Genomic DNA, 12,371 nt, shown 5'->3' on the forward strand with positions numbered 1-12,371 from the left:
ACTCCTTTACATGTATTCTGACAACATCCTGTGTGCTTTCTTTAGCATGAGGTCATATTATAGAGCCTCATTTTCATTTCTCTCAGGAATTTAATTTGTAAATGTCAATCAAGCACTTAAAAGTACTTGCCCACATAGTACTTAAAAACAAAAATCCTCCCTTACACAACTATACAGCACATGCCTAACAACCAGTTATTTTTTCAGTATAAGCCATTAAGGGATTTGTTTAACTCAGGAGTGAAAAATAAACCACTTTCAGCAAACACAGAAGGACCAAACACTAGGAACTATATTGGATTGTCCATATAAGAGTAAAAATGAAGATACTCAACTCCTCAAAATGCTCATTACACGTGAGGTTTCTGTTCGACGTGTCAGAAGAGCGACCTCTCCTATGCAAGGGCCCTTGTTTGGAATCCTAACGCTGCACTCAGCACTGGAAAGTCACTTTTACTGCACCGTGACTTCTGCTAAACGTGTCCACTAGACATTGCACAAGGGTGCCAGAAGAGAAAGGTCACAGGGACAGTCTGCATCCATCTCCCTGGACTGCCGTGTATATTACAAATTGGCTGGGTAGGTAACCTGTAATGAGACACCTTTGAATGGTCATGGCCAAATGAATTATTTGCTAAGCCATGCATCTAAGGTCAAGGAGGAGTTAAGGGAAGGAGGTATTTTTCTAAACAGACAAGATTCAACATTTTTTACACTGAAATAAGTATCTATGCCTTTGCTGTATCAAAACTGATCTAATTTTCATATGTTTTAATAGTCACATATTCCAAGTGTTATGACAAACCTCTCACCATGGTATTCACAGGATCTAAATAAAAATCAAGGAGAATGAACTGGGGGGGAAGAAGTGAATTGCAAGTAAATGAACACCAGAAAAATAAAGAAAATGTGTAGAAGCTGCTACAGATTTTTGAAGTATTTGATCCCGGACCAAATGGTGTGCAGGACCTTTGCAAAGTAATCCGCATTCATTAAATGGCTGGGATCCAGTAGGCTGAGGGTTCGGAGGCATGCCTCCCCTCAGATCTCGGCATATAGCTATGTAAAGAGGATACTAGACGGAGAGTCAGCAATTTCATTTCCATATCACAGATGTCTCTGCACAGATGTCACTGGCTGAGAGCATGACATGAGGAGACTCTTCTTCCACCTATGTAACCTGTTTCTCATTTTACTTCTCCCTTATCCAGCTGTTCAGACAATGAATTCTGTGGAGTGGATCCAAACTGTACTGTGCCTCACACAATATCAGTTAGGGTCTCTGCTTGCTCATAATAACACAAAATTACCAAAGGCCCTTTACAACCCACTGAACAGATACAGGCTTAACAGAAGTTCAGTTACTTGCCACCAACAGTAGTATTCTGCTGTAGCATTACGTACAGAAAGAAAATGGATTTACTGAAAGTTACTTATTATAGCTCTAAATTTTCTTTCTTGATTAATGCTGATTCGAGGAAGAAGCAACATGACCAAAGGGTAGCACTGTTCCCTCACACTCCCTTAGGAAGCCAAACTCACATCTTCTCCAGAACCACAGAAAAGTGAGCAAGACCCATAGAGCTCTTTAGATCCTATTCCCCTTCTCTCCACACTTTGGGAGTTCAGGGACAGTACCATTCTCAAATATGAACTCTGGTACAGATCACCAGACCTTCTGATCACACCAGCCATGTGTCCAAACTTTCACAGCTCTGAGAGCCACTGAACACACATCAGCATGAAGAGGAACAAGGGAGCTCTAGGAACAGTTTACTTGCAGTAGACAACAATGCTTCTCTAGAAAGAGAGGGGGAAGGATGTGTCTGGAATGGACATGCCATGGGGTGCTGAGATGACACAGCAATCTTGGTCTCAGGCTGCTGTTGGCGCATTTCCTCCCAAAGCTAAGGACTCAGATTACCCAGGAGTCCCTGCACGAGCACAGCCTGCTGCCAGTCCCTGGCAAGGACACTTGCCGTGCTCTTGAAATGTTTCTGAGTTCATGCCACCTTCCTATGTGTGAGGACTTATGAGACAGCCTGGGAAACTCGCACTTCATGAGAGACCTTCTAACTCAAAAGAACAAACATAACTTATGTGCAGAGCAACCTCCAAAAGAAATGTCTGACAGATGTCACCACTCCAAATTTCAAAAGTGGGTTCACAACATGTGCAACAAAACTGGCAAAGAGCTGACAGTCACTGACATGCAAAATTCAGGAAAAAAAATACTTTAGTGCAGATAAGGACTGGAAAGCAATCACTGGTAGTCTTAACACAGGGTATTTTCAAATCTTTTTTCTTTGCAATGCAATGGATATAGTTCTCTTGCTAAGAAATACCATTTAATACACTGGCCTCAGGTCTTAAAAACTGGAAAATAAATTGACAGTAGGAAAACAGTGGAAGTGTAATAAAATTAGGACAGAGGAACCTCTTCTTCCTTACAAACTACAATTCATCCAAGAAAAACTGCAAAATCTTAGTGAGTTAGGCATAAACAAAAGAGTGGATCTTTTTTCAAGTTCATCTGTGAGTGCTGTAGTAGCTTCAGACTGGATCAGAAAAAAAATGCAAACCACCAACCACAGACTTGATTTTTATTTGCCAGTGAATCTAGAGGAAACCACTCTCTATAAAGAACAGAGTACTAGTATGTTTTTTACATATATATTAATTATCTTCTCTTTACTACTCTTGTTTGACTGTTTTGCGAAAAATGCACAATTCTAAACTGTTAGCAGTTTCAGTAATTGAATGTGACTGAACTTTACACCCAACAGAGCTGCATATCAGGGACAACGTTCTCCTTGACGGTATGGTACTGAACGGTTAGTTCTTCCTCTTCTAACAAGTTGGTTAAAGAATGAACTTAAAGATCATTACTTAAAGCGAATGCTTACAAAAAAATATCATTCAGTAACTGACACTACCAAATTAATTAACAACATGAATAAAGACATTTCTAATATGTTTTTACTTTTTGAGTGTCCCCTTAGTTTTTCCTTTCTCTATATTTATCCATGCATATATGTCATAGAAGCAGAATCAGTATAAATGGAAACCTTAGTAAAATCTGTCTGGTTTGCTTTTATTGAGAAAAATATTAGTACAAATTTCTGAAAGAACAGTTTTTCTGATGGATTAGAGGACATTCATATAATGAGCTTCTTAGGTCATAATCGAAGAGTATACAAAAAATCCTACAATTTTATTTTCATTCTTCAATTTCTTTATTAATCCCTTAATTGTGAGTGCTGATATGTGTAGTTAATATTTAAATTATTTACCTTATCACTGTTCTGCAAGCCTTTCACACAGTGTGTGAAAAACTGTTATATATTCAAAGTAAGTCATGGCTCTTTGGCTAATAGTACTAGAAGAATATGCAAGTGTGAGGTTGCAGCCTTTTCAGATCTCAAACCTTTGACATGAAATCAGTTTTGAGATTCTGCAGGTGGATCTCTTCACAGAAAGAAAGAAAAGCTTCACTTGCAGCAAGCTAATTAAAATCCTAAGCATTCTGGCAATCTAAGTCTTTAGAGCTACTTTAGGACAAGTGTCTTCCTTTTTGCCTTTCTAAACTCATGCACTTTTCTTTAAGCAATGTTCCCTGTTAAGAATTCTTCTAAAAGCTCTTGAGTTAAAACATGACAGGTTATCACAGCCCTGAATTACCTTCTGGAAAATCACAGCAAACGTATGTACTATCTTTGACTGCAACGTCTAGTGATGTTATAACTAGTGATGCTACTTCTTTGGGGAGATAATGCTACGTTCACTTGACAACAGGAGAATAACGGGCATGAGCCTTACTGAGGATCTCCAAGTCTCACAACAAGAAGGGCTGGCAACCTTGCTCCCACCATGGTGAAAGATGGTAACCTTGAGGCAGTCCCTTGTACTGCACCCAGTAGAGGTCACTAGAGGATGCATCATGTTTTAATGGCAAGAAAAAGCATTCCAAAAGCAAGGGGAGAGAGGCACCTTCCTGAAAAGCATATCAACTGTCTAGGATTACCGCCAAAGAGACTCTCGTAAAAGAGAGAAATATGTGCCGCTCTGTGAAAGAACCGATTGATTTAACTGGCTACATCTGAACAAAAGCAGCATTCATCCAGTTAAAAAAATATCAATACTGATCAGTGAAATGTATCTAACATTGAAAGTAGATCTACTACCTGTGCACTTCCAGATGCAGGGATCTCTTTCTTTCTTCCACAGCTTAACACAGTCCACAAGGTGTGACGGAGATATGAAGCCAAAAGGCAGAAACTACCTGCAATCCAGGCAAAACTCCTTCGCAGGGGTAGATTCATCCTCTTATTTTTAATCAGCTGATTAACCTGGATCTCCTGCTGTAGCAGATGCAGTTTGGCAGGCACCCTCAAAACCCTCCCCAGCTCTGTAAGTACCACCTAGCTAGGCAAGGCTCAGACAAGCAGCAGGATCCTCTCTCACACTTCAACATATTCCCTGAACCTACAAGGAAAAGGAGAGATGGCTCACTGACAAGTGTGAAACAGGTGCAGGGATCTACATGAGATGTGTATTAGAGGGACTTGAAAGGCAATTACTCTGACACCCCAGAACTTCTCAAATGAAAGCAAAAATTTAGCACAATCCCTTTGCAGTTAGAGTTCAGGCCACTGGTCATCTTTTTTCCCTTTTATTAGGCAAGAAATGGAAAAAAAATACCCAAGGGGCAAAATTCAAGACAATCACTTAAAACGTGTCATGGTGCACATGCACAGGAAGCCACGGCTTTACTCTCTGCAGTCCTTTTTGTTCCTGTGCTTGCAGTCTGTCTACATTGCTCCCATATCCAAACCACCACCACAAGGGAAGTGGGTCCTAGCTGTCTCCCCATCTCATATCCAGCATCTGCTCACCTGCCAACCCTCAAGTCCTTGATCCAAAGGATGGAGGTGCCCAATCATTTCAACCACATGGATGTGAGACTTTCAATATCATCAAGGTAACTCCTTTCCCCTAAAACTTCCAGAAACAGAGAGATTGTCTCTGCTGAATTTTCCCAAGCAATTCAATGTGATGCAAAATCTGCATGGAAAATTTTGGTTTGAGCAGCCAAAACCTGGGAAATTTTTGAACAACTGAAAACAGTATCTTAAAATTGGAAATGGTAAGCAACTTCAGTAAAAAATCCTGCTACCAGCTCTATTATAAGCCCAGGGAAGCTGTTGTACTTCTAGAGATAGAAAACTAAAAATATGAGGAACGAAGTGTGTCATCGTTTATTGTCTTATATATAAGGATATAAGGATTGTGAAGGATAAATACATAAGGTCTTTGGTCTATATATAAGGAAGGAATCCTTATATATACAGATTATACATCTTCTGCGCAACAGGTGCCCATAATTACAGAGAGCTAACAGTCATGAAGCAGTAAGTAAATTAAGCAGTAAGAACAAACTGCCATTTCTTCTCCACTTGTGCATGTATGTATTAGTGTCCTAATTTCAGATAGTGATTCAAAATCTAAGAATTTGAATTGCATTCTCATACCCATCGTTTACCAGGTAAGAGCTGGAAGGAAGAGACTACCCGTTTGCTGACCAACAGCATGCAGCTTTGGCTGGGCCATCAGAAGCAGCGTAGATGGGGAACGTGGAGCAGACTGGAAGCTAATGCAGCTGGATAAATTGCGCAGTAGTTTCACAATCAATTTAGCTTTGCATAAACTGGTGCTATTGTCAAAAGAGGTGGTTCTACCTTCTCACAGCTGCTTGTTGCTGCTCTGTGCCACCCCCTCCCTTGGACCAAAACAAAGCCTGGTGTGGCTGTTCTGTGCAATAGGTCAAGGACAAATCTGGATTTTTCTTCTTTTGTGTGATTTTTTTTTTTTAATCTGGTTCTCGCACACGAAAAGCATGTCCTATAAAACAAGATGTCATTCACTTGTTAATGTACCACCTGAAGCAAAACTTTGTGTTCATTCCTGAAGACAAAACTTAGCCGAGACACAAAGCCATGTGCTGCCAACTGTACAAATGGGGGACATTCTGACCACATGCAAAACTGGTGAGTTATTTTGAGTCATCCTCTCCAAGAGCAAACGGTCCTGGTGGACAGCTGGTGTGGCAAAGAGTGCCATCTAGAGGACTGAAACACCACAGCTTGTTCACGGCACCAAGACATACATTACACTGTGAAGTCATTATTCGTAATTGATGGTCAACAATTGCTGGGTTTGCTTTCCATAGTTGTTTTTTAACGGGTCTGGAAAGTCTTTTTTTTTTTTTTTTTTAAATTAGGGTTTGTTTGGGGGTATTGTGTGAGAATATACTGTACCAAAAGATGACATTTGTGTTTGCTTATTTTATAAAAAATATATCTAGAAAAATAGTTGGCTTGAGGAAGGAGGTAATTTTCTTCTGTAATTATAATCAATTAGTCTCAGAATAATTATTTCTTCCAGCGAGTACAGAGTTTGACCACTCTCTTTTAGATGGTCTCTTGAGTTCTAATGCACTTTCATTGAAGCTAATAGATGTTTTGTCACTGCTTCCAAAGGGAGCAGGACATCATCCACAGAAATTGCGTACATATGCCCACAAGCATACACCTGTAAATGCGTACACCTGAGCAAAGTTCACTGCATTTCATGCCAGCACAATCTTCTTTTCATCCTCTCCTGATCAGTATAATAAAACTGTTCTTCAGGCAAGCAGACAAAGCTAAGACCTCTCAAAGGAAAGTCTTGGTTTTTCTTTTATCAACACTAACAGCATAGCTAGGGCCCAATTCTGTATCCCATTGAGAAATTGAAAAAAATGTGTGAAACTTAAGTTTTGCAATTAAATTCTAAGCTTGTAAAAGCTTAGAAGAAATATAACTAATGTTTATGTATCTGGAAACCTCACTTCAGTGAGGTATATTACCAGAGTTCAGCTGGACTGCCTTTCACCTTTGAAGTCTTGTCCCCAGGGGACTGATGAGCTAAAATGGGAACACGGAGCTATTTCTCCAGCTTGCAACTAGCCACCAGCTGTTCATCTCCTAAACCTATTCCTTTCTCCCCTACTGCACCTCCAAACTCTCCCTGCCTTTTCTCACAGCATTCCTAACAAAAAGCCAGTTCCAACTATTAGACTGAAGAAGCAAACATCAAGAGTTTTTGCAGCAAAAAGTGGTGGAAAATCCCACTACCCCAGCTACTTTCTGCAATTCGTCATCAAAGTAAGTCACATTAACACAGGCAAAGCAGCTCGCATACCCATTTTCTTGACCTTAAAGGGACAAAACTCAAACAAAAAGCTACATGGCAGCAACAGCAGTGCTACTTTCTCACCTGCGCAAGTTGTGATTTTCATACTGGAAGACACCTTTCTTAAAAGAGCTAATAACACCCTCCAAATCCTGACCACCCATATGATTTTTTTTTTAATTCTCATTTTCACTGTAACACTAAATGAAACTCTCCAAAATAAACACATTCTACTTATGTGAGACATGCTTTGTTTGTTTTAATATATGGATCATTTTCTTTCTCTACAAAGTAAAAACTGTAATAGCTTACTGAAGACTGGAATAATTTTGTACAAAAGTGACCCAGCAGATTAAGAAATACCAAAAATTCAGCTTCTTGAGTTGTGAATACAAACGAAACCATCATGAAATTTACTTTATACCTATATTCCAGGTTATCATCTGAATGAAAAAAATATACAGAACACTTGCAAAACTGCTCTACCATATCAGCACAATCAGCACACAAACAGCCACAGCACAAATTTTTCAAGTCTTTTCACAAAATGGTGTGTAAAATGAATTTCTCATTGCAGTATTGCAAGCACGTTTTCTTTGTTCTTGTCTAAATGACTTGTCAATAAAATACTGGTTCCTCTAGACTCTCCCATAGGAAAAAACATAATACAAGGAAATGCATTGTTATCTGTGAACACATTTTGGCTGATCACAGAGTCATCTTCCTGCCAGAGACCCCATACTATGATGCCCAGCACCATTCTTACTGGAGACAGGTACAGCAGAGAGACACTGGACAGCACTCGACCCTGCAAGCATGGCATGCAACATGTAACCATGCCCATGCCCTGCTCCCCCAGTGTTAATAGGGAGCAAAGGACAGAACTTCCTCAGTTCCTCTAGGAAATCTGCTCTTTCCATGGGATTCATCCAGTCCGCACTGACTCCAGAGCTGTTAGATAAGACAAAGGCTTTCAAAACAAAATCCATCATTACCTTCTGATTTTGAAGAGCTGCAGAACAACACAACTTCTTCACAACTTCTGAATATAAGTCCAGCTGTAAATAAACCCCAGAATAAAACCACACGTGCTTGCTTCTATGAATCCAAAAGATGAAAAGATGCTGACCAGACTCTCACAGCTGCAATACATTTTCACAGATGATAATGAAAAATTCAACTCTACTGGGAAACACACATAATAAACTCTTTAACTAGCTGAAAGAAGAAAGGGACAGTGTTTTGGGAAGACAAAATTAATTGTGCAGTTAGTTTGTTACCTTTTCATCTTCTGCTGCAGGATCCGATTCACTGAATTTTTCTTCCTGAAAGCTTCTAGTCCTCCCCATTTTTGCCATGCTCTGAAAAAAGGCTGTTTTTTCCAATCTGTTGCCATTGCACCGTGTATTGATCTCTTCCAGCCTGTTAATCTTAAGCAGCTTCATACTATGCCCGCTTAATATACTGTCTGTTTTTCTCTCCACCTTAGATTCATAAACCAATGAACACGCGTAACTTCTGATTTCTCTTCCTTCTTGGCTGTACAAAAGAAAGACAAATAAGAAGCATCAGCGTTATTCATACATTTTAGCTTAGAGAAGTGCCATTGTTGCAATTATTTTATATTTCAACTCTTTCTCATACTTTCTGAACCAATACACAACTACAGTGTTAACAGGACTAGATGTTCACAGAGGCCATTCTACCTACTCACCTACATTCAACACCAGGTAAATCAAGCAGGCTACAAGACCAATGTAATTTAATTTGTTCATAGAAACTATTTAGCTCTATCAAATCAATACACATTGCTGCTGCTTGCAGACTTTGCTTATAGGTCATTTCCCGCTTTTTCACCACTTCAGTGGTTCCCTGTGGCTAAATGTGTTCTCCTTCTCTCTGCCGCATTTCCAGCAAGTTGACATGTGAGGACCCTGTTATTAAGTCCATTAAGATTTTAGATATTAAACAAAGTGCTTTAGGCCTGAACACAGTCCTTCCCTCTCTTGTCACTATCCTATACCACGGAAATGGGTAATTGCCAAAATGGTGGTGATTTCAGGCCCTCTGTTGAAGGCTGCAGAAAAGCATAGTCCTCAGCTGGGTTCCTTCCCTCTGTAGGCCCTCACTTTGTGCCTAGTACTTACATGACGTAGGATCATCGAGGTTTGTCTGATGGTAAGATTGGCTGGCAAGTTATTGTAAGTCAAGCTGTTAGTTTTGATTGTCTGTAGAAGGGCTTTTATTCCACAGCAAGGTAGTGGGTTCCCCCCCCCGTAAGTAATCACTTGGTTACACTTGGAAAATATGTCCTTTTGCACAACTAATTTTACAAGAGTAAGAGAAACTACTCTAAAATTTCATTTGGCAAATGTGTGTAGGCCCAGGAAATAGAGGACTAAAATGTTTTCATTGCTATTATTGCAACCCTTCCTTCACTGTACTGGAAACCCAGCTACAAAAGCACGGCACTAATGCTTTAGCTCTAGAAAGCTGAATCTGTTCAATCTCATTACACAGCTCATGGTTTTCATTTTAACTTGCATAAATACCATAAACTATATGGCGTAATTAAGAATGTATATACAACCTTAGAGTCATTAGCAGCACAGAGAAACAGCTTTCAGTGTACCAACCAGAGACCCAATTAAATCAGTTATTTTTACCCGAACACCTTCCAACAGAAAAAGCTCCTCACTGTGTTTTGACCCCACATCTGTGCACATGCAACAGATGAGATGTACACCTACATCAGCTAACTGCACTGCCCATAGTTAGCCCTCCAAACTTCTCCCAGATGCAAAAGATGCCACATGCTCTCACGTCTGACACAGGAGGTGGCTTGCTAGTGGTGACATTTATAGATGATGGACAGCAAAGGACAGTGCAAGCTTGCAGCTTGCAAATGAGCCTTCCAGAGAGACTCCTGCTATCACATTAGTGCACCCCTAGAGCTTGCTTTTCATATGTGAGATGCAGGGACGCTAGCATGGGACTGTAAGGCATTCATCACCTGAAGAAGTCGTGCACCCAGTATGTAAAGGTACTGGGTCTTCTGCTTCTAGCCTCTATCACCAGATCTCATGGCTCTGACATCCCTTTTCCATCACCTTCAGGTGAAAGGACACTACGAGGATTTTCTTGCCCCGTTTCTCAAGAGCTGCGTTCTTGAGTTTTCCTAAATGCACTGACAATTGCAGCTGACATACCACAAGGGCTCAGTATAACCTTTCAGCCATTATTCTACGGATCCTTTGATCTACTCCACACCAAGGGGTGATGCAACATACTCCAAAGTTGTCAGAAAAAACAGATAATGTTTCCAGATGCCCTCCCATTGCCTCCATGTCTCCAGCTACTCAAATCCTACAGTACTGTAGAGCAACCTGGCTGTGAAGACTACTTCTGGCCTGACATGACTGCAACCAGGGAAAGTTGATTCAGGCTCTCCATAGCTCTTCAAAGAGCACATCATGCCCCAGGTGATGATCACCAAATGTGGCCATCTATTTAATGAGAATGGCATGTCCTACTGAAAGAACATGTTGTTCCTTCAAGCTGACGAACGAGTCAGTTATCTGGGAAAATATTAATGGGATAGCAAGCCTGAAGGTATTACTGGGCTTGGTTACCAAGCAGAGACTAGGACTGAGTGCAAAAGTGATTGCCCTCTCCCCCATTATTACCTTAGTATATCCCTGAAACAATAAGCTAAACAATGGAGAGTTTCTGAGATGCACATAGTGAAATTTGTTTGCAGCTGCCTCTTCCACAGCTATCCCACCCTGGTCATGTGCCACTGAGCAACGGGAGGCTACGGCCTTCCATCTTATTAAAAAGAAAAAGAAAAAAAATATTTCAAGTGGGTATTGAGCTCCCTTTCCCCCAGAGTGAAAACTTCCGCCCCATCACTGATATTCCCCAACTTTGGCCTGGAAGACTCTTTCTTCTGGGTTGTGTTCAGCAAACCAATATCTCACTTTAAGCAAAATAGCTTGCTTGCTTCATGAACCACATCTTCATTTACATGCTGAGAAACACACACGTCATAAAAAACCAGAAACTTGCCCAGCTGTATCAGGGGTTATATACCTACAGCCCTAATGCTTTTTCTGCCCAATAGCAGAAAATAAATAAATTTGCACAATATAAACAATAAAGTAAGAAAATTTGCACAATAAACTTATAAACAATAGAGTAAATGTTTATAAAACTGGTTAGAAATAGAAAATAGAAATGGGCAGGCAAACACTTATCAGTCAAAAAGAAGAACCCACAAACAACCCCTTTTTCTTTCACCATCTGTTTTAAGATCGTAACTCCTTCAGCCAGAACTACGTTTACATGATGGGCCGTAAAGCACTTCTCTGAAAACTCAGTCCTTTGGCCTCCATCTTCAGTTCAAATAAAAAGTTTATTTCTGACCTGTTGGCCATTTGCAAACCAGCCATTTTCAAAATTTCAGCCTGGGGACAGGTACCGTTAGCCAGCAGCCAGACTTGTTTACCTCCCAATACATCCTGACATTAGGTTGACCTGAATTTTAAAACCTGGGAATGATTATGTAACAGTATATAATTAAACCTAAATATATAATTTAAGAAAGAAAACAAGATGTAATATGGAAAGAATTACCAGTGGGTCAAGTTCAGGTGGTAAATTAAGATGCAAATGGCACCGCTTACTATGCTTTTCTTTCAAATACAACCTGCCCTGCATTCAGCTTAATACAAGAGATGTATTTTCTTTACTAAAACCAAAAATTTATTGGAATTTATTGCTAGCTCTTCAACTGAGAATGAAGTTTTCACATATTTCAACAAACAACCAGGTGGACGCCCAAACACTCAGACCTTGACAATATTGATGAGCATGACCCTGAAGTAGCTCCTCAGTGCTTCAGGCCGTTCGAACAGGGCCCATGCGGCCTTGCTCTTCTCCCACCCGCTCCCCAGGCTTTGCCACACAGCCCCAGCAGGCTGGAAACCTGCACACCACAAACCCGCCAGTGCTAACCCTTTGCTGCCCTGGCATCACAGCCTGCGAGACCACAGACACACTGCATACCCCAAATAGATTTTTCAAGATCTTCTGTCAAGGTGGAAAAACAGTATCGCGGGTTACACACACACAACCAA

At 40.4% G+C, this 12,371-nt stretch overlaps 1 protein-coding gene across 1 annotated transcript in view; it reads right to left on the bottom strand.

Moving 5' to 3' along the window:
- Positions 1-12,371, bottom strand: part of MYLK4 (myosin light chain kinase family member 4) — an 84,460-nt gene that overhangs the window by 60,278 nt on the left and 11,811 nt on the right. The window contains exon 2 of the mRNA XM_075084164.1: positions 8,514-8,772. Coding sequence (XP_074940265.1) covers positions 8,514-8,772 — 259 coding nt within the window. The remainder of the gene's footprint in view (positions 1-8,513; positions 8,773-12,371) is intronic.

The sequence above is a fragment of the Phalacrocorax aristotelis genome, chromosome 2 (assembly GCF_949628215.1).
Source record: "Phalacrocorax aristotelis chromosome 2, bGulAri2.1, whole genome shotgun sequence".
In the NCBI taxonomy this organism is placed as follows: Eukaryota; Metazoa; Chordata; class Aves; order Suliformes; family Phalacrocoracidae; genus Phalacrocorax; species Phalacrocorax aristotelis.